The sequence below is a fragment of the Chrysemys picta genome, chromosome 1 (genome assembly GCF_011386835.1).
Source record: "Chrysemys picta bellii isolate R12L10 chromosome 1, ASM1138683v2, whole genome shotgun sequence".
Lineage (NCBI taxonomy): Eukaryota > Metazoa > Chordata > Testudines > Emydidae > Chrysemys > Chrysemys picta.
This window is the reverse complement of record NC_088791.1, coordinates 193976871-193999681: the sequence shown is the minus strand read 5'-3', so window position 1 is coordinate 193999681 and position 22811 is coordinate 193976871. Positions and strand designations below refer to the sequence as shown.

The window sequence follows — 22811 nt, the reverse complement described above, 5'->3', positions numbered from 1 at the left end:
TAGCTGATGGTCCTTAATGGGCCATCCAGCAGGCTAGGCAGTGCTGATGCCACATTGTCTGGGATGTCACCCAGAAGCATAGCACAAGTTTGAACTACAGACAGTATAGAGCCAATACTTATAACTTTAAATACAAAAATGATACATGCATACAGATAGCATAAACATAACCAGCAAATCATAACCTCCTCATAGACACCTTATTTGACCTCCTTTGTACAAGATTTGGTGCCACTATAGTGGCAACAATGGTCTATACTGTCACAGTTTGTTTCAATAATGTCACAGAACTCCTGAGGTCTCTTCCAACCCTAATATTCTATGATCCTAAATGATTCATCCCCTGCCGCCCATTCCCAGTATCTGGCAAACAGAGGTTAGGGACACCATCCCTGTCCATCCTGGCTAATAGCCATTGATGAAGCTATCCTCCATGAACTTATCTAGTTCTTATTTTAACTTATATAGTTCTTTTTTATTATGTTTGTGGTTAATGTTATTTGTACTTAATGCATACTACTAGTATATATATGGTGCAGAAAATACAGATTATGAATGCGATATATATCAATATGTTATCCAGCATATATTAAGCAACAGGACAAAGGTGATAGCAAAGTAGAGCAAGACTTTTTCCTGAGTATGTTATACACACACACAGAGAGAGAGAGAGAGAGACAGAGAGAGAGAGAGAGAGAATACTCTGTTTCATTTATTTATTGTCAGTATCAGAAAGTGAACTTTGAACACTTTGTGCCTGAGATCACTCTGGTGAGGATTTGGAGATTTTCGAAGTGCTCTTTGAGGCAGATACACCTTTCCTCGCCCCCCCTCTCTCGACCTAGTGCATTGTGCTGCTGTGTGGTAGGGTTAAACCACTGGGGACAGACTCTCAAATGTTCAAGTTTTCCAGGGAAAATGGGCCATAGGATCTCTACAGTGATATCTATGGGTGGTGATTCAAACTATCTGGAATTGTTGATAAATTGTATCGTTTGACCACACTTTGGTTCATTATTTTGTTATGAAATATACTCAAGAGCCCAAATAACCAATGTCAGGCAGGATCACTGTTAAGAACATAAGAACAGACATGCTGAGTCAGACCAATGCTCCATCTATCCCAGTATCCTGTCTTCTGACAGCAACCAATGTCAGGTGCCCCAAAGGGAATGAACAGAACAAGGAATCATCAAGTGATCCATTCCCTGTCACCCATTCCCAGCTTCTAGCAAACAGAAGCTAGGGACACCATCCCCGCCCAGCCTGGCTAATAGCCATTGATGGACCTATCCTCCATGAACGTATCTAGTTCTTTTTTTAACTTCTCTAGTTCTTTTATTACAATATTTGTGGCTAATGTTATTGGTACTTAATGCATACAGCTAGTATATAGATATGGTGCAGAAAGTACATATTATCAATGTGATATATATATATGCTGTCCAGCTTATATTAGGCAACGGGAACAAAGGTGATAGAAGAGCAGAGCAAGACTTTCTCCCGAGTATTTTATTAACACACACACACACGGAGACAATACTCTGTTTCATTTATTTATGGTCAGTATCAGAACGTGAACTTTGAACACTTTGTGCCTGAGATCACTCTGGTAAGGATTTGAGGAGTTTTAAAGTGCTCTTTGAGGCAGACACACCTTTCCTCGCCCCCCTCTCTTGACCCGGTGCATTGTGCTGCTGTGTGGTAGGGTTAAACCACTGGGGACAGACTCTCAAATGTTCAGAAACCACAACTAAGGCCAGATTAACAACAACAACAACAACAACAAAAAGGTTGTCACCCCGCAGCTTCCATTGTGGCACGTTTGGCACAGAAGAGCCCAGCACTCAGCTTATTCTGGTGCTTAAATGGCCCCAGGTGTGTTGCTACATTTCAGAGGTGACTGAATTTGAGGGGCAGATACAGCATTTGTTCCTGCAGTATGCACCTCCATGGCTGTGGCTGGGTGCGTCAGTAACAAAGGCCAGATGTTCCAGCAAAGAAAGAGAAGTTGCAAGGAGCCTTCACACTCCTCTTCACACTCTTTCACACTCCACACACGGGGCCAAGGGAGGACAAGGTCATGGCCAAGATCACCTTCCGGCCAGCAGCGCTACGCTCGTGTAGGGGTCGGTGTATTGCTCCCTGTGAGTCGGAGGTGGAGTTCCCATCCCAGTATACACAAAGCCCCCACAAGCATGCTGTCTAATTAACTCAAAAAACCTCTCCTGCATCCTCTGCTTCCTGATGTCTCCACAGCCCCCTCCTGCTCAGCCTAGATGCTCTTCCCTCGGAACACAAGAAGCACTCGGATGCGAATCTGTTTGGTTTTCACACCGTACACAATGGGGTTCATCATGGGAGGAAAGAGGAGGTAGAAATTGGCCAGCAGGATGTGTACGTGTGGGGCGACATGGCACCCGAACCTGTGTACTGTTGAGGAGATGACCACAGGGATGTAGAATACTAAGATGGCGCAAAGATGGGAGCCACAGGTGCTGAAAGCCTTGAGCTGCTCTTCCTTGGATGCCAGGCTTAAGACAGCCCTTAGAACCTTGATGTATGACAGGACGATGAACATCAGATCCAGCCCCACGATGAAGACAGTTACGATGATCCCATAGATGTTATTGAACCTGGTGTCAGCACAGGCCAGCTTCACCACGGCCATGTGCTCACAGTAGCAATGGGAGATGACGTGGGACTGGCAGAAGGGCAGCCTCCTCATGAGGAAAGGCAAAGGGACTGCTGGCAGAACAGCCCGAGCCAAAGCTGCCAGCCCGATCTTTGCTATCACTGAGTTGGTCAGGATGGTGACGTACCGCAGGGGGTTGCAGATGGCCACGTACCTGTCAAAGGCCATGGCCAGCAGCAGAGCAGACTCCAGGGTGCAGAACGAGAGAATGAAAAACATCTGCACCAGGCAGCCGTTAAAGCTGATCTCCCTGGAATTAAACCAGAAGATGGTCAGTATTTTCGGCACGGTGGTGGTGGATAAAACCAGGTCGATGACGGCCAGCATGGCGAGGAAATAGAACATGGGCTTGTGTAAGGAGGGCTCTGTCTTGATAACGTACAAGAGGGTGCAGTTTCCTAGAAGGGCCACGGTGAACATCGAGCAGAAGGGGATGGAGATCCAGGGGTGCAGAGCTTCCAGCCCTGGGATGCCCGTCAGGAAGAACATGGACGGATCAGAGCCTGTGCCATTGGGAGCTGACAGGTTGCCCTGCAGGAGCATCCTCCAAAAGTTTCACATCAACGTCTGTCCTGTCAATAAAACATATGAGATGGTGAACAGACACGACACACGTGAGATGCCGCACTCCACTCTGGCTCACGGGGTGCAACCCCTTTGGGAATGGATGACAAGGTCTGGAGCTGATAGAAACATTGGTTGGGTGGTAAATATCGAGGAGCTCAAATTAAGGAAAGCATGGATCCAGGGGTGTAAGTACAAATGATAAGATATTAGCTACCGGAGGGCTCTTTAATCTGGCAGGCAAAGGCAGAACAAGTTCTAGTGGCTGGAAGTTGAAGCCTTCAGAGTGCAAACTGTGAATAAGATGCAACTGCATCCAGTTCTCTCACGTCTGGAGTTGGCTCTACACATCAGATCTGTGACGCCAACCCTTTTCTTCAGAAGACTTTCCGATTTTCCCTGCATACCTTTGCATTACCTTTTGTGTTATCATGAGCGTTTCTTTCAGTGCCATCACCATGGTACCTGAGTGCTTGGGGGAGACACGATGAACTTCATACTCCATTTTCATCTGCAGCTTTCAGATTTCAAATGATTTATTTTGCTATTTTGGAGCGTTAGGCACTTGTGCAAGATCAACCTGGATTGGCCCCAGCCCACAAAACATATCAAGCAAATCAGCCAAAACCAGATAGTCTAGAAATTAGCAAAGCCCTTCCCTCCCTCAGACAGCGACCGCCCCATGACTCCTACACTTGCCCAGGTGAGAAGATAGGACAGTAGATATGGGCTTTGCAGCATGGTTAGGGTATTTCTGACCAAGGTTGAGTAGGGACTGAATTCCAAGGGAAGCCCCCTGACCCGAGCCTACCCTCTCTTACGCTGGGGAGTAGGGAGGGGAGGGGGGTGAACTCATTGACTTTGTTACCAAGCCCTCTCCTCTGCCCGATCTCTATCACTGCTGACAACACCTCCAGCCTCGCAGTCACTCAGGGCTACAACCTGGTAGACGTCTTTGACCCCTCTGACCTGTGTGTGCAGGCCATGTCCAAGTCCTGTCATGTCACTCTCCATCATGTTCCTAAGATCCGACCCTACTACCTACACTCTCCTGCATCTCCAGCCCCTCGTCATCTCCAGCTTTGGTTCCGGCAACCTCCTCCACTCTTGTCCACATGCCCCTTCTCACACCTCCAAAGCATGAAATCGCTCCACAGGCTCCTTGTCCTCATCCTCAGGGCCCTTCACAGCTCTGTCTCCTTACTGATCCACTCAGTTCTCTTCTTGTGTTGTCCCCTCTCCACTCCACTCTGCCAGGGATGGAGCACCCATCTGTCTGCGTCTCCCACGCTGCCTCTCTAGTATAGAACAGCCCCCCTGAACCGGCCCACTCCCCATTCCTGCTTTGTACCCATCCTCAACACCCACTTGGCCAAGGAACAATGGAGCATTGGGTAGAGCTGATGTGCATCTATTTAACATAACAGATGCATATAATGGTAGGAAAAAATGGTGCATATTTTGGTTTGTATTCCTTAATCTCCCCCTCCGTATGTTACAAAGGGCTTATTGTTGATGAAGAAAAGTATCTGTGTGTGTGTGTGTATGTGTGCATGTGTGTGTGTGTGTGAGAGAGAGAGTGTGTGTCTGTGTGGTTACAGTGCCTTGCACATTGTGAGTGCTATCTGAAGGTCAATAATTCTCAATATCTAGAGAATGTACAAAATCCCCCTATACTTCCCAATCATTTTGTGGAGGAATTTCAACAAGTGGCTTCTGGCTCCATCCCATCATTAGCTTTTAGGGCTTTCCGCCTTTGTTTGCACCCACAAGGATCTGCCAACAGGAATGTGGGCATGGAAGCCGCTACACACCTGATTTGTGGGGGCAGCTATTTCCAGGTGCAAATTATGCCTTCAGAAAGGAAGGCCAGGATTTTTAAAAAAGCAAACCTCAAATGTAATCCACATAGTCTCTTTCACATAAACTGCATTCCACTACCCCTTTCAGAATCCAGGCACCTTAACAGAAAGGAACTAAGACCAACATTGAAGTCAAGAGAGGTCATCTGCCTGTGAAACGTCTAAAGAGCCACTCAGCACCACATCCTCATTCTTGGGTGTTGAAAGTATTGGCCTTCATCCACGCTTGGGCACAGAGCTTGATTCTTTGGAGGTGCTGAACACCCATCAGCTCCCATTGAAAACCAGATCACTCGTTTAGGTGAAAACCAGATCATTCATTCTAAATATAGACCATAGCTGCCTAGCGCTAGGCACCCAAGTGTGATCAGGTGGGGCACAATATGAATCCGCAGATGAAACAGGAAATTCAAATATACAGCAGCAGAATTTGGATCAGGTTTTGAACTTGCCCAGAATGTGGGTGTGTTTGGATCTGCGGTTCTGCTTCAGACCCGTCTCTGGCTGAAGTACAGTACAATTCCTTTGCCCACACGAATCGGATTCCGTGGGCGAACTCACCAGAATCCTGCAGTGCTCCCTTCCTTTCCTCGGGCCTCGCTCTCCCACACGCTCACCCGCAGCTGCCTGCCCTTTGGTGGATTTATAGCCACGGTGAGAGAACTTGTCTCCTCCCCTCAGGGGTGTCTCGCAGTTCAGCTGGGAATCTCTGTTTCCACTTTCTCCTCCCCACCCATTGCTGGCAGACAGAGTTAAATCTTTCTCGTCAGACTTGGGAGAAAAGAAACTGTTCCTGCATCATGGGAATGAAAGATAGAAAAGCCATTTTCGGTCCCTCCTAGACCATGATCCCTCAGCCACTGCAGAACTGATCACTACGGTACATTCCCCACTGCTTGGCCCAGCCTCGTTTTAAACAACCCAAGCAATGAACCCTCCATTACTTCCCCTAGGAGGCTGTATCCACCCCGGGGAGTCCATTAGTGCCCGGAGTACCTTCACCGGCTACGCAAGAGGGTCACCTTGGCCAGACAAGTCAACTTCACCTGCTTTCTGGCTGAATATTGAACAGTCCGCAGTCACTACGAATACCAGCTAGCTACTGAACGCCACTCACAGGGAGAGGCTTTAGGAGTGTGAAAAGGCAATACAGCCTCACAGATATTTACTTAACAGCCGGCCGCCTTAGGTTATTATTTTTAGTTTGCATTGGGATAGTGCTGAGAGGCGTCAGCCTGGAAACTGAGCCCCATTGTGCCAGGTGCTGTACACACGTGTAAGGAAAAGATGCCCTACAGAGCTTTACATCCGTGTCGGTGTTTCAGTTCCTGAGTGCAGTAAACTTCCCAAGGAGAAGAAATCTCACCTCATTTCAGCCCCACACTCCTCTGAGGCATTCAGTAACCCTGTGAACAACGCAGACCAATGGGGAGACATTTGATGTAATGAGTGGATCCTCTTAACTATAAATATGTCTACACTGAAAAAACCCCCCAAAACATGGCAGCATCTCAGAGCCCAGGTCAATTGACTCCGGCTCGCGGGGTTCAGGCTGTGGTGCTCAAAAGAGCAGTGAAGATTTTTCTACTCAAGGTGAAGTCCGGGCTCCGGGCCTTCCCCCTTCACCGGTTTTCAGAGCCTCAGTTCCAGCCCAAGCAGAAATGGCTACACTGCTATCTCTAGCCCTGTACCGTGAGCCCGAGTAAGTTCACCCAGACTCTAAGACTTGCTCCCCAGGGGCGGGGGGTTTGCGGTGTTGACATACCCTAAGAAGAGGCGGTTTAATGACAGTGCTGGCACTTCCTGATCACAGTCCACCTGCCAATATGGCGAGGCAGCCATTCTTGTGAGATTTCAGCTCTTCCATTTCCATTTCTAGCTAGACCCCAGAAGGGATGAGGTGCAGTGAAAACAAAAAACAATTCAGTGGGGTGGAGTTCCCTCAGCTTTTCAAAACCTTCAAAAATACTTGGTTGATTTTAAACTTGGGACCAAGATTTGGGGGATATCTTCTCCCTAGCGGAAATTCCAGTAGACTTCATAGGAATCCTTGAACTGGTCTTTCTCCTCCTCTCTCTTGATGTCTTCTGGTCTGTGTAGATTTCCACTAGAGATTCCTGCACTCCTGGACTGTGTATACGTAGCCAGCACTGAAATGCAGCCCCGTCTCGGTTTGACTGTGACAGTCATTGGGCACTAGCTACACAGCACGCCTGATTAGCACAGCTACGATAATGCAGTAGGGCAGGGCTATTCTTCCCATTTTACAGCTTGGGAATGGAGAGACTGAGAGATTTGCCCAAGGTCACCAGTGGCCGAGTGAAGACTAGAACGCAGGCCTCCTAAATTACTGCCCTAACCACTGGGCCATTCTCTCTCTACGGCTACTGTGCTTGTCCTCAGCTGGGAATGTCACCAAGGTGCCCGCTGAGATAGTGGGGTCTGTGTTCCAGAGGGTAGAGTGGAAGGTGGCTAATGGAATCCTAGAGCTCTGCCTTGCATCCACCATCCACCATTCCACAGAGGGGACAGCAACAGCGTTGCAGAATTGTCTGCTTTTCCCTGGTCTAGAGGTGGGCCCGAGTAGAAATGCCCTTTTCCTGTCACTAGAGCACAGTGGTTTACATGCCAGGCAGGAACCAGACCAGATCCATCTAGTCCAGTATGTTGCCCTCATCGCTGGCCAGTACCCGATGCTGCAGAGGAACGTTCACGATACCTTGCAGAGGACAGTGTTGGAATGATTTGCCCACAGAAGACGTCTCTCATTCTCCCCTTCAGATAGTGGCACACATGCGAGAACTCAACAGAAGTTCCCATGTCTCTTTGTTTTTCTGTAGGACCTGTGAGGCCTTTGTGTCCTGCATGCTGGGGCAGACGGAAAGGGCAGTGCTTCACTGCACGCAGGTCCCTGCCCCGTTCCTGCATGACACTTCATCTGAATATCTGACCCACGTTTGATTCGTAATATGGAAAGGACCCAACAGCTGCAGCCAAACCACCTCTGGCCATGATCTTTTCATATCGCACAGAACAAGCAGTTCTGAGCTTTTGGGAACCCGTCTCTGAATGGATCTCCTGATGTAGGACACTGGGGGGTCCAGCAATTTGTGGGACCTTTTTGGATTGAGTGTGGGACAGTGTTCTCTGCTGATGTGTATATGCATTAATCAGTGTCCTGCCTCCAGTGCCGACTTGTAAGCAAATTGAGCAGGGGAAAATCAGTTCTTTGGCCCATGTTCCCAGAATAAATGCAACCTCTCACTCCTCTCCAGTATGCCTTTTGGGGAACTGGGAAGGACGTTCTTGTGGCTAAGGCAGACCAAGGGGAGTTAGGAGATGTGGACTCCGTTTCCAGCAATCCCAAAGACTTTCTGGACCAGATTCTAATCCCAGCTAGTGAGACCAGACCATAGGTCCTCACAGGAAAGTCATTTACCCTTTCTGGGCCTTCGTTTCCCCACCTGTAAAATGGTGATTATATTGACTTACATTACAGGCGTGTTGTCACTGAAGTTTATAAAGTGCTTTGAGATCCTTAGAGGAAAGGTGCTATTTATCCATCCACCCTAACTCTGCCCCCTTGTTGCCCTGGATTGGATGGATGTAGTAACCCCAGATGTTGATCAAGGTAATTACAACCATATTATGTGCATTCAGCCATCAGGAATTAATGAACTAGAACACCATATAGTTAAGTGTTTATTTGAACAAGCAGGGCTTCTGAACGCAAGGTGAAAACTAGCTGCAGACTTGCAATTTTTGCTAATCAGAATGGGAAGAGGGGCAAAAAGAATCAACAAATTGAGACTGAAAGAAAATAAGTGGATAGAGCCCATGAGTTTGGGCACCTTTGATATAGAAGCTTATTATGACTAAGATTGTTAGGAATCTTTGTTGATAAATAGTTGATTGAAGTTAGGAGAGGTGATGACCCACCCCCGATGAGTTGTGTGTTTGGTAAAAGTAAGTTAAAAAAGACTAGATAATAGCGTGTACTTTGGAGCAGTTCTCGGAAGCTGTCCTGAGAGATTTTTTTCTTGACACCATGCTCCCCGGTGGCGAAGCCACCGGCCATCGCTGACCTACTGTCAACTACTCAATGCCATCTCGGATTCTAGGTAAGGATATGGGATGTTCTAAACCTATCGCAGACGCCTTAGGGGGTATTTGCACAATTAAACTAGGCACGTGCACACACACCTGTTTTCAGAAACAGACTTCAAAGAGAAACAGCAGAACTAAAAAGCAACAGAGTGTCCTGTGGCACCTTTAAGACTAACAGAAGTATTGGGAGCATAAGCTTTCGTGGGTAAGAACCTCACTTTTTCAGATGCAAGTACTTTCCCATGAAAACTTATGCTCCCAATACTTCTGTTAGTCTCAAAGGTGCCACAGGACCCTCTGTTGCTTTTTACAGATTCAGACTAACACGGCTACCCCTCTGAAGCAGAACTAAAATTCATTTGCAAATTTAACACCATTAATCTGGGCTTGAATAGGGACTGGGAGTGGCTGGTTTATTACAGAAGCAGCTTTTCCTCTCCTGGAATTGACACCTCCTCATCTATTATTGGGAGTGGACTACATCCACCCTGATTGAATTGGCCCTGTCAACACTGGTTCTCCACTTGCGAAGTAACTCCCTGCTCTCCATGTGTCAGTATATAATGCCTGCATCTGTAACTTTCACTCTATGCATCTGAAGAAGTGAGGTTTTTACCCACAAAAGCTTATGCCCAAATAAATCTGTTAGTCTTTAAGGTGCCATCCGACTCCTTGTTGTTTTTACACACACCCTAGCACGTCCTCTCTTGAAGATCAAATCCATACTATTGAATAGAGATGTAGCTATTAAGCTCCTGTAAAATAGGAATGGGTTAATTTACTGTTACTAGTTGTGGCTATTCCCTATGCCCGATAGCAGATTTTCCTCTGTGATGAAGAAAGGCTCTGAATTCCCAGCTGGGGGAGTAAAGAGGATTCTTTAAGAGGTATAAATACCCCCAGGTGGGTTTTCCCGGCAGACTGGATAATCATGCAGATTGTGTGTGTCTGTAGCATTCACTGAAGGTGAAGAAGATACAGCCGGATCCAGGTGAGTTGAGGCAGTACGGATTTAATCAGGGGCCCTGTTAATGCATCATTTTTAAATGCACTAGAAAACTTTGGGCCAAATCCTGTTCTCAGTCACGCTGGTGTAAATATAAAATGGTCCCACTGATTAACGCAGAGCTACTCTGGATTTACAGCAGTGTAACTGAGCAGAATTTGGCTCTTTATGAATGAACTATTTAATAACATGGAAAAAAGACATTGTGAGAATGGGAAGGACTCAGAATTCAAGAAATGCCAACGATAACGCAACCTGAATTCTGCCCCCTTTGTATGAATTTCTTAGTCTTTAATGATGTGATTGCAAATTATTCTTCAATTAACACAACCTCAACCGTTCTTTTATACAACCTTAGACACACACCCGTGTGGTAACACCGTGTAATCCTCTGTTCTCCCGTGTTTACTTGCACTACTTTTGGCATCACAACCGTCCAGGCTGCAGCTCTTTGGTGACTCAGACTTTTTTGTATAAATTCACTTCTCTGCAAGGTCTGGTTTTACATAAATTTCAGCTGCAGCAGCCATGGTCTCTGATTTCTTTTCAACCAGCAGCACGGCGTTCCCGCTCTAATATTGATCAGCAGTGAGGTACACCTCTACCTCGATAGAACACCACCCGATAGAACACGAATTCGGCTATAACGCGGTAAAACAGTGCTCCGGGGGGGCAGGGCTGCGTACTCCGGCGGAGCAAAGCAAGTTCGATGTAACATGGTTTCACCTATACCGTGGTAAGATTTTTTGGCTCCCGAGGACAGCGTTATATCGGGGTAGAGGTGTAATTATTGGCCTCTCACTGGGGTGAAATGTAGGAAGATCCCCATAACATGAGGGGCATGGGGTGTGTTCTGTGCCAACTCCGGCTTTTCCCAAACCAGAAATACCATCAATCATCCCACCTTTTCTCACAGCAAAGCTGGCTTCCAGGGCAGTGCATGGAGCGTAGCACTGGGAGGTAGGAATTTTAACCAGGACTCTCGCTAGCTTTGAGGTTTCTTGCTAGTAAGTAACAGCCCAATACTGCATCTTGGAAGTCAGTGGGAGTTTTGCCACTGCCTTCAGTGGAAGCAGGATCAGACCCACGGCCTCTTTGTCTCACTGTCCCCAGCTCTGGAAGCAGAATAGCAGTACTCACGCATGTGGCCAGAGGGACTATGTACGTCCAGGCAGAATGCCCAAGCTGTGCCGCTGAATGTGCCGGGTACATGCTGCTTCACATGCCCAGAGCTTCATGGGGAAACGCAGGCTAATCGTGGGTGCAGAGCGCCTGACAAACTGGGTCCAAGCTCTCTTCAAACTCCGGCCCTCCGGTGCAGTACTGCTGACAGCAGCAGGGACAGCCAGACAGAACGCCGCTACTAAAGGCACCAGGGAGCTCCCGAGAGAACACACTTGCTGTGCTGCGGAATGTATCTGCCATGGCTAAACTCATGCTTCTGCGTGTACTAAGCATATCCAGGGAGGAGACACATTCCAGCCCATCACTAATGGACAACATCGGCGGCACAGACGGTGCAGACAAGAAGTAGAGAGGAAAGGGTTAAAAATTCACAGTTAACGCCCCCCCCCCCCCGTTCCTGTTCTGTTTTTTACCAATACAGGGAAGCTTTCCCCAGGCAAATGACTGGGAATCGATTGCTGCAGCCTCATCTGCACCGGTCTCTACCCCAATTCATGTATTGCCAAGTGGGTTTCCATTTCCAGGGACTTTTTAAAATCTCCAACCGGTTTTGCATTTTAAACAAAATGGCAATTATTTTGCACACAAAGTGAATGAGGTGCAGTTAGCTACGTGCGGGTCCAAAGAATTGTCTGTGGGGAGCTAGTGGAACCCACAGTCAAACCTGTCTAAACTGTGCGCAGAGAGACAAGGTGGGGGCAGGAATCTCTTTTATTGGACCAACTTCTGTGGGTGAGAGAGGCCAGGTTCTGGGCCACACTGAGCTCTGTGTCTCTCTCTCACCAACAGAAGTTGGGCCAGTAAAGAGATTCCCTCCCCACCTGGCCTCTCTAATAGCCTGGGACCAATCCGGCGATGATAACACCGCATAAACTGTGTACGTTTATCAACAGGCCTCGTTCCCAAGCTGTGTCCATGCAGCACTGACTGGTGACTCGCTGCTACTGGCTCTTCTCCTTGGTTCCGGCTCTCAGTAGCTAATGATACATAAATATTTTCTTATTACATTTTCACGTAAGCAATGGCAGGCAACTACTTGCCACAGGGCTATTATGTGCTTGCCAGGGACGGGGACGTGGACCATGCGATCCTGGATGGGAGTGGAGGAGCCCATCCAACAATGGCTCTGTCTCAGATGCCGTGTAAATGTTTGGGAACCTATAGCAAAGCGCTGGGCCTTGGGCAGACGTGCGTTCATGCCCCAGGGCAGGCCAGAAAGGCCCTGGCCCTTTATAGCTGGGAGGTGTAGTTGCAGGGCACATGACAAGGGCAAACGTGACTGACTGGACACCAGAGATAAAACTCCCTGCCTTTGAGGCACAAGGGGCAGGTGGGAGAGAGGCAGAGTTAGGGAAGGAATTTTCTGCCCAGGCCAAGGGGACAGTCTGTGTGGTGAGTGAGCCCAAACAGGCCAAAGGGATGGGCTAGTTCTGAACTTCCTGCTGTCCAAGGGCAGGAACTGCTTCTCCTGATTGTGAGGGTCTAATACAGTGGGTGCAGGAAAGGGCTGTGACTGGAGTCCCATTGGGGAGGGGGATGTGCATTCGTAAGGAGAGAGTGAAGCAGTGGACACAAGGAGAAACTGGCTCTAGGACAGCACCCCGGGTACACAGCATCTTGTGTGGAACATGCATCTGAAGGTGCTTTATTATACACGGCAAGATGTGGTACAATGCCAGGAACCAGTGGGTGTATCAGCGCTGCCCAAGGGTTATATAACGTAATGCCAGGAACAGAGAGGCAGAGAAATGAAGTGGTTTTGCAGACACAGGGATACAGAATGAAGGACGTTCATGGCCGTCGCAGCCAACTAGCTCTGGCATCTGCACACGCACTGTCCCGTTGGCGTCAGGGGGAGCTGTGCTTGCGTACACCAGCTACGGATGCGGCTCAAGGAACTCAAAGCTCACCTAGTTTATTACCCTGCGGGCTCCATTCTTTCTACAATCAACTCTCAGAGAGAAAAATACCTGGACAACATTTCCCCAGTAGTGACGTTGAAATAGGTTGCCTTAAACTGCAAACCACACAAAGTGAACCCTGGTAACCATGCTTTGAAATGTTTTTTGGCCTATGAGACTGGAATTCTCAGAGCATTTTAGGGATAGAGGATTTATCCTTGGGCCTAGAGCACAAAGTCTATATGACGCTTAAGCACTGGAGGACTTTGCTTCCCTCGTTGTTTAATGACTTTAAGTCCGTAGACTGGGAATTCGGAGACCTGTGTTCTATTTCCCATTCTGTAGCTGACCGAGTCCCTGCTCTGTGCCTCAGTTTCCCCACCTGTACAGTTAAGGAGAACAATACTTCCCCTCCTTTGTGAAAGATTTTGAGATCTATGCCTAAAAAGGACTGTACAGGAGCAGTTATTAAAGTATTACAATCATTGCAACTTTATTAGCAGACAGATAAATATTGACAGATTTTATAAGTGCCGGTATACAAATGCTAGAAGTCTAAATACTACGTGTGAACTTAAGTGCCTGGTATTAAATGAGGACATTGCTATAATAGGCATTGTAGAAATTTGGTGGAATAATACTAATCAATGGCACACGGTAATACTAGGGTACAAAATATATTGGAATGACAGAGCAGGTTGTGCTGGTGGAGTGTGAAAGAAAGCAGAGAGTCAAATATAGTAAAAATTTTAAATGAATCAAACTGTACCATAGAATCTCTATGGATAGAAATTCCACGTTTTGTTGTACTTAAAGTACTGCACAGGATCTTTTCAGGGGGAATAAGGCAAAACGCCACATTTATTAGTAATACATGTATTCATTAACACTGTATTATATGCATATAATATATTACACTTACACTCACACACACACACAAACACACTCCGTCTTGTTGTTACCAATTAGTTTCTCCCCTTAACTTCACTGGCCAGGTGAGTTAGATGGGGGAGGGGGTGGAGCCGGGCTTCTGCCGATCCGGATCGATGCTCCCATGTTGACAAGACGAGACCCGGGGTCCTGTGCAAGACACCTTACTTTTATAGCAGCTTTTCTCTTATGCAAATCTATACCAGATTCAAACTCTGTGTCTGTGTCCATTGGTCCTTTGTGCTGCTTTCTTTTGAGTATTGTTCCAATGCTGCAAAGAGGGTGTTTCCAAAAGAAGGTGCTTGCTTCTAACCCCCGAGGCCGTCAGTATGTCTGCTTGTCTTTAATGAGCCCACTTGACACGTTTTATTGTTCTTGGGTCTGGCTCCCAGCCCCTCTCCAACAGTTGAGGCTGTCTGGAGGTGCTGCCTTCCATGCCTTGCTCATCCACACCTCATTCATTCAACAGGGCAATTGATTAAGGGGGGGGGGGAAGAGCTCTTGTTCTACTGCTAGCAAACAGAAATTTTTCTTCTATCTTATTCTATCCTTAGGGGCTATAATATTATACCAAGGGCAATGCAAAGTTTTTAAATGAGGCTTTGATACAAAGTTCCATGAAAACAGAGGTCACACGTGGGTAGACCTACCACAAGGTTATATGAAGAGGCACAATGTAAAGTCATATGAAAATTATCAGAAATTTATCTACAGTTTGAATAATAAGAATATAGCAGTAGGAATATACTACCGACCCCTTGAGCAGGTTGGTGAAAGGGATTGTGAAATGCTCCAGGAGAATAGCGAGGTTACACATACAGAAATCTCAATAATAATGGGGGATTTCTACTACTCCCCCACCCATTGACTGGGTACATGTCATTTCAGGATGGAATGCAGGGATAAAATTTCTAGGCACCATTAAGGACTGTTCCTTGGAGCAGCTAGTCTGGGAACCCACAAGGGAAGAGGCAATTCTCGATTTAATCCTAAATTGCGCATAGGATCAGGTCCAAGATGTGAATACAGCTGAACTGCTCGGTAATAGCGACCATAATGTAATTACATTTTACATCCTTGTGGGAGGGAAATACCAAAGAGGCCCACCACGGTAGCATTTAATGTCAAAAAAAGGAGCTACATAAAAATGAGGAAGCTGTTAAACTTCAATTAAAAGGAACAGTCACAAAGATGAAATGCCTGCAAGCTGCATGGAAGTTATTTAAAAACACCATAATAGAGGCTCAAACTAAAAATAGTAATAAATTCTTTAAAAAAAACATATGAGGAGAGATTAAAAAGACTGGGACCGTTCAGCTCAGAAAAGAGATGGCAAAGGGGGGGATATGGTAGAGGTCTATAAACTCATGAGTGGTGTGGAGAAAGTCAATCAGGAATTGTTATTTACTCCTTCACATAACACAAGAACCAGGGGTCACTCAATGAAATGAATAGGCAGCAGGTTTAAAACAAACAAAAGGCAGTATTTCTTCACACAACGCACAGTCAAACTGTGGAACATGTTGGCAGGGGATGTTGTGAAGGCTAAAAGTCTAACTGGGTCAAAAAAAAGAATTAGATAAGTCCATGGAGGATAGGTCTGTCAGTGGCTATTAGCTAAGATGCTCAGGGATGCAACCCCATGCTCTGGGTCTCCCTGTAGCTCTGACTGCCAGAACCTGGGACTGGACAACACTCAAGGGATGGGTCACTCGAAATTGCCCTGTTTTGTTCATTCCCTCTATAGCACCTGGCACCGGCCGCTGTCGGAAGACAGGAGACTGGGCTAGATGGACCATTGGTCTGACCCAGTAAGGCCGTTCTTATGTTCTTATTACAGTTGTCATCTACACATAGTGACCTCAGTTAACTCCCAGGTGACGCAGGTTTCCATGGCATAATGCAGGACCAAAGGCCTCTACAAATAGGAAGTCCATATGGCTGCTACAGCCCAAGGTGCGTGCAATCCTACCTCCTCCATGGGGCAGCCCCACAACTGACTAACGCTGCCCCGAAAGTGAGGGATGAAGCCCGGGGAGAGTGCTGATTCAGTGCTCCCACAAGGCTCTGCCATCTCCTGCCCCTCCCCAGAAGGAGATGCTTTTTACACCCTTCTAAGGCATAGGGGTGACCCCATTTGTGACCCCATCTCAGGGTTCTACTGAACCTTCCATTTCTCTTGCGTTTAAACCCTTCTGGGCTGTCGACTAAAGCCATTCAGACATTGGGCTAGTTGTTGTTTCAGGTCCCCAAAACTGGAACTGGGGGTACAGCTGCGGTCCAGCTCTGAGGGGAAGCAGCAGTGAGAAGAGCATAGAGAAAAGATCCATGGGCACAGCTTGAGCAAATCCCGGGAGAGATGTAGAAAAGACGGCCATTTTGAACTGGATGCTGTGGTGAATGTAGCTGGGGAGGCCCAGGAGCTGGTGGAGGGGGGGGGGTGACGGGGCTGCAATTCTCCATAGGGGAGAAGGCAGACAGGGGCATTCTGCCTACGCTGGGGTCCAGAGGGGACCACCCCGCAGCAACAAAGCATTTTTATTGCTGACACTAAGCCGCCGTGTGGTTTCAATTCCAGCCTCCAAAATGGTCCTGGAAACCATCCGTGCGCCATGTCCCGCTACAATCACTCCAACCCCTCCACCTTCCTCCTAATGGGCATTCCGGGGCTGGAGGCCACCCACTTCTGGATCGCCTTCCCGTTCTGTGCCATGTACGTTGTGGCCCTGCTGGGGAACATCACCCTCCTCTTTGTGATCATGACGGAGCCGACCCTGCACCTGCCCATGTACTACTTCTTCTGCATGCTGGCAGGCATCGACCTGGTGCTCACCACCTCCACCGGGCCCAAGATCCTGAGCATCTTCTGGTTCCATTCCCATGAAATCGGCTTGGAGTGTTGCGTGGTCCAGATGTTCTTCATCCACAGCTTCTCTGCCATGGAGTCGGGGGTGCTGCTGGCCATGGCCTTCGACCGCTACGTCGCCATCTGCAAGCCATTGCGCTACACCGCCATCCTCACCAACGCCATCGTCACCAAGATCGGGTTGGCCGTCTTTGTGCGGGGCATCGGGCTGATGACCCCCCTGACGTGCATGGTCAGTCGCCTGCCCTACTGCGGGCCCAGGGTCATCTCCCACTCCTACTGCGAGCACATGGCTGTGATGAAGCTGGCCTGCGGGGACACCACGCCCAACTATGTCTACGGGATAACGGCCGCGACCTTTGTGGTGGGCTCAGACTCCATCTTCATCGCCATCTCCTACATCCTGATCCTCTGGGCCGTCCTGAGCCTGTCCTCCAGGGACGTGCACCTGAAATCCTTCAGCACCTGTGGCTCCCACGTGTGTGTCATCCTGGTCTTCTACACCCCGGCGCTGTTCTCCTTCTACACGCAGCGCTGGGGCCAGAACATCCCTGCGCACATCCACATCCTGCTGGCAGACCTCTACCTCTTGGTGCCGCCCATGCTGAACCCCATCATATACGGCATGAAGACCAAGCCGATCAGGGGCCGGGTGCTGAGGCTGTTCTCTCCAGAGAGATCCAGGCTGGGCTTTGGCCCCCACTAGTGTTGGATGCTGAACCGCTATTTGTGAGATGCAGAAAGTTCAGAGAGGCACCCAGAGCTTTCGATTCTGATCTAAAAGGAACCTTGGAGACTCTCGGGCTGGAAATCCCATGGAAGACGTTCTCTCATGAAAGTTCTGGTGCTTCCTTCCTTCCAGCTAGGTTGACAATCCTGGCCAAGACCTGGAAGAACAGAATCGCCATGAACACAAGTAATTATTTTTAGCAGAAGTTAATTCTGACCTCAGCTGGGGGATGAAAGTTTAGATCATTGCTTATTTTAACCATACCATTGCCTCATCTTTAACACTGAATATCACCAATGTTCCTTTTCCCAACAGCACCTGGTACAAGACTGTTCCCACCTCAGAGGCCAAGTTCTACACATGAATCTATCCCTCCATCCTTCCTTCCAACCATCTAGCATCAATCTGCATATCTACCTATCTGTTAGCCTTGAACGGCTGCCCAAGTGTGGCTGCTGCTGACTCCAACTAGCACCTCTAGCGCAGAATTTCCCCCTGGATGTATATTGTATCTTTCCACCATAGCTTGGGACTTTACTCGAGCAGTTACAGAAACTTAACTTGGCTGTGTTGTGAGAAGAATGCTAGAAAACATCACTGAAATGCTCCCTTCTGTGGCGCCACTGTGCTCACCCACTCGTTCTGCCTGAATTCAGATGTGCGGAGGTTGGCCCGTGGGGACAAACAGGTCAACAGCTTGTATGGTCTGACTGCCACGGTACTGACCAAGGAATTGGATTCCTTGTCCATTCACCCGTTGTATGTCATGATCCTGAAGGCGGTCCTGAGCACTGCCTCCTCGGAAGAGCACGTCAAGGCATTCAGCACCTGCATCTCTCACACCTGCTGCACCATCTACATCCCACTCATTGGTTGTCCCATCTACATCCCCCTTCATGCACACGCTCCTGGCCGATGCCTACCTGCTGGTGTCCCTATTCCCCACCGCGTCCTGAACCCCATCATCGACAGCTTGAAAACCAATCAGATCCGTCGGAGGATTCTGGGAAGTATTCATTGGAGAAGAATCCAATCAGCAAACCCCTTCTAGTGGGGCGTGGCTCCCTGGATCAGCTGCCTCGTGCCCCATAGGGATCCAGGGAATTCTGCAGGGCTGTCCCAGCGGATTGGATGTTACTGAGGGGAGTTTGTTAGGACACAGCAAGGTTCCTGGCATCTTCCCTTCTCCAATCCAGAGAATAAACCTAAGGCCCAAATGTGGTTTTGTTGGATATCACCCCAGCCTACCCCACCCCAGCTTCCAAGCTTGTATCACAAATAAGCTGCCAAGTTGGGGACAGAACCTAGATCCCCCAGTTCCCAGCCTAGCCCCCTAACCATCAGACCATCTATATACATCACAGCACACACAGGGTTACAGGGAAGCAGAGTCCACCACAACGTTGTCCTCAGAAGGGAGGGGCTACTGCAGTGCATGTGATCAAAGAGTGTAAAGAGATCCTGGAGTCATTGTGGATAGTTCTCTGAAAACATCCACTCAATGTGCAGCGGCAGTCAAAAAAGCAAACAGAGCGCTGGGCATCATTAAGAAAGGGATAGATAATAGGACAGAAAATATCATGTTGCCTCTCTAGAAATCCATGGGACACCCACACCTTGAATACTGCGTGCAGATGTGATCGCCCCATCTCAAAAAAGATATCTTGGACTTGGAAAAGGTTCAGAAAAGGGCAACCAAAATGATTAGGGGTATGGAATGGCTTCCATATGAAGAGAGATTAATAAGACTGGGACTTTTCAGCTTGGAAAAGAGACGGCTCAGGGGAGATATGATTGAGGTCTATAAAATCATGACTGGTGTAAAGAAAGTAGATAAGGAAGTGTTGTTTGGGAGGGAGATTGAAAAAAAATCACACCCCAACAAACATTTTTTAACTGGTCCATTTGTGTTTTCTCCCAAAAAATTGTTATAAAAACACAATCAAAATGATTGTTCATGAAAGAAAAGATGTCAACACATTTTTGGATACAATTTTTGAAAATAAAATCAAATACGACCATATTTTTAGGGGGGGAAATGAAGAATTTTGACAATATCAATAATTTGTTGTACAAATGTATTTGTTTTGAAAAAAGAAAATCAGCAAAAATATTTCTTTTGAAAATTTGGACCAGCTGTAATAATAATACAGAAATGGCTGCTGCTTTAATTCCCAGATTTATCAAAAATAAAACTCCACAACTCAGTTTACTTTTTTTTATTTAAACTCTACATGAAAAATAAGAGGGTTATCAAGAGGTCACAAATGTGTTGCAAACAGAACAGTTTTAATTTCAGTATTATGAACCTCCAGAATGCAAAAATCTTGAGTCAGGACCCCGAAAAATTGAGAGATTGGTTCCAAAACCATGATTTGTAAAAATAATAATAATAAATTTGGATTCTGTTTATTCACCTTCTGGGTTTTCAGTCTTTAGGATGCACTTGGGTCATATTTTTTTCTTTTCTGAACAACCATGAATGCCAGAAACTTACTTATTGTTGTCATGGAAACTGAGAGTCTCATATAATCACGTGACTCCAGCAGTTGAGGCTTTGCATTAAATATAGCGAATCTCCTGATGAAATGCAAGCATGAGCAATGCTGTGTGAATGTGTACAGTAAATGGAGGTCTCCTTAGTCATACTGAGCAGAGAACTGCTTAATCAGATTTTCTTCTGAACATTCTCCTCTCCCTGTCTCTGAATTGAACAGTGCCAGGGTGGAAGATGGTAACACATAAGAACATAAGAACGGCCATACTGGGTCAGACCAAAGGTCCATCTAGCCCAGTATCATATCTTCCGACCGTGGCCAGGGGATGTCCCATCCGGAGCCTCACAGCACCTGCCTGATTCACTGTGGTGTTACTCCAATTTAATGCCATTCTCCAAGGGGTTATGCTGGTGAACGCCATTCCAGAAGGATGTTATCAATGAAAGAGAAGTCAGAAAAAAGCCTCAAGAATGATTCAAAGGTTAGAAACCCTGATGCCTAGACCATAAGAACATAAGAACGGCCATACTGGGTCAGACCAAAGGTCAAAGCAGCCCAGTATCCTGTCTACCGACAGTGGCCAATGCCAGGTGCCCCAGAGGGAGTGAACCTGACAGGTAATGATCAAGTGATCTCTGACAAACAGAGGCTAGGGACACCATGCCTTACCCATCCTGGCTAATAGCCATTAATGGACTTAACCTCCATGAATTTATCCAGTTCTTTTTTAAATGCTGTTATAGTCCTAGAAAAACAACAAGGAGTCTGGTGGCACCTTAAAGACTAACAGATTTATTTGGGCCCCACCGAAAACAAGAAAATAAACAAGAAAATCCCCCATTTCATCACACCTACGTTAAACTTACTGGTCTGTAATTGCCGGGATCACCTGTAGAGCCCTTTTTTAATATTGGCGTTACATTAGCTATCTTCCAGTCGTTGGGTACAGAAGCCGATCTAAAGGACAGGTTACAAACCCTAGTTAATAGTTCCACAACTTCACATTTGAGTTCTTTCAGAACTCTTGGGTGAATGCCATTAGGTCCTGGTGACGTGTTAATGTTACGTTTATCAATTAATTCCAAAACCTCCTCTCGTGACACTTCAATCTGTGACAGTTCCTCAGATTTGTCACCTACAAAAGCCAGCTCAGGTTTGGGAATCTCCCTAACATCCTCAGCCGTGAAGACTGAAGCAAAGCATCCATTTAGTTTCTCCGCAATGACTTTATCGTCTTTAAGCGCTCCTTTTGCATCTCGATCGTCCAGGGGCCCCACTGGTTGTTTAGCAGGCTTCCTGCTTCTGATGTACTTAAAAAACATTTTGTTATTACCCTTTGAATTTTTGGCTAGCCGTTCTTCAAACTCCTTTTTGGCTTTTCTTATTACATTTTCAAACTTAATTTGGCAGTGTTTATGTTCCTTTCTATTTACCTCACTAGGATTTGACTTCCACTTTTTAAAGGAAGTCCTTTTATCTCTCACTGCTTCTTTAACATGGTTGTTAAGCCACGGTGGCTCTTTTTTAGTTCTTTTACTGTGTTTCTTAATTTGGGGGATACACTGAAGTTGGGCCTCTATTATGGTGTCTTTAAAAACCGCTCTGCAGCTTGCAGGGATTTCACTTTAGTCACTGTCCCTTTTAATTTCTGTTTAACTAACCCCCTCATTTTTGCATAGTTCCCCCTTTTTGAAATTAAATGCCACAATGTTGGGCTGTTGAGATATTCTTCCCACCACACAGACTAGTGAGAGACTCCCGGAGCTCAATCTCTTTCGCTTAACGAAGAGAAGGTTACGGGGTGACTCAGTCACAGTCTCTAAGTATCTACATGGGGGGCTGGGGAGGGGCTGCAGGGAGCTGAGCATCTTGCCCACCTCTGATGCCTGCAGTCCCTTTGTGATGTCAGGACCCACCTGGTCCTGGCCCTTTATGATAGTCATTGGAACAAAGCCCCTCAGGAGAGATCCAGTGGCAGCAGCAGCCAGGAGTGCAGCATCTCCACCCCAGTGCGCGTCCAGACCGTCCTCCCCAGCATGTTTGGCACGGGGATGGGGATCACGCAGAGCTGGTTCTGTGCCTGCTGGGACAGCTCCTGGGTGTTGTACACCAGCGTCCTTCTGGTCCTGGTCATCTGGGTGGCCATGGCGACCCAGCACAGCTTCTCCTGGAGAAGCAGGATGGTAGGAGGACCCCCCCCCCGCAACCCCCCTGCAGCCGTCCTGTGCTCTCAGCAGAGCTTGCCCGGACACAGCCCCATGGAAGGGAGGGTGGGTGGGAGCGCCCGAGGCCCCCTGTTCTGACCAGGCCCCATTGGGCTGGCATGGCACATCCGCAGAGAGAGACAGGGCCACAGACCGAGCTCGTGGCTCCATTCATGGGTTGTTCCTTACTGCCTCGACCACCAGCTAGTGCTAGAAATGCCAGGGCTCTCCCTCGTGGTTCCCTGGCACCCCGGCACTGAGCC

The 22811-nt window shown here is 47.5% G+C and overlaps 2 protein-coding genes across 2 annotated transcripts; one reads left to right on the top strand and one right to left on the bottom strand.

Moving 5' to 3' along the window:
• Positions 1-1568: 1568 nt before the first annotated feature.
• LOC101950877 (olfactory receptor 52K1-like) lies at positions 1569-5758 on the bottom strand. The gene is made up of 2 exons (XM_065577331.1): positions 5683-5758; positions 1569-3267 (listed from the first exon to the last, which is right to left on the bottom strand). Exon 2 carries the CDS (start codon positions 3236-3238, stop codon positions 2276-2278), a length of 963 nt encoding a protein of 320 aa, XP_065433403.1. The 5' UTR covers positions 3239-3267; positions 5683-5758; the 3' UTR covers positions 1569-2275.
• Positions 5759-13906: 8148 nt separating this feature from the next.
• On the top strand, positions 13907-20667 carry LOC135977293 (olfactory receptor 52P1-like). Its single transcript, XM_065577326.1, has one exon. It carries the CDS (start codon positions 16863-16865, stop codon positions 17820-17822), a length of 960 nt encoding a protein of 319 aa, XP_065433398.1. The 5' UTR covers positions 13907-16862; the 3' UTR covers positions 17823-20667.
• The last annotated feature ends 2144 nt before the right edge of the window (positions 20668-22811 follow it).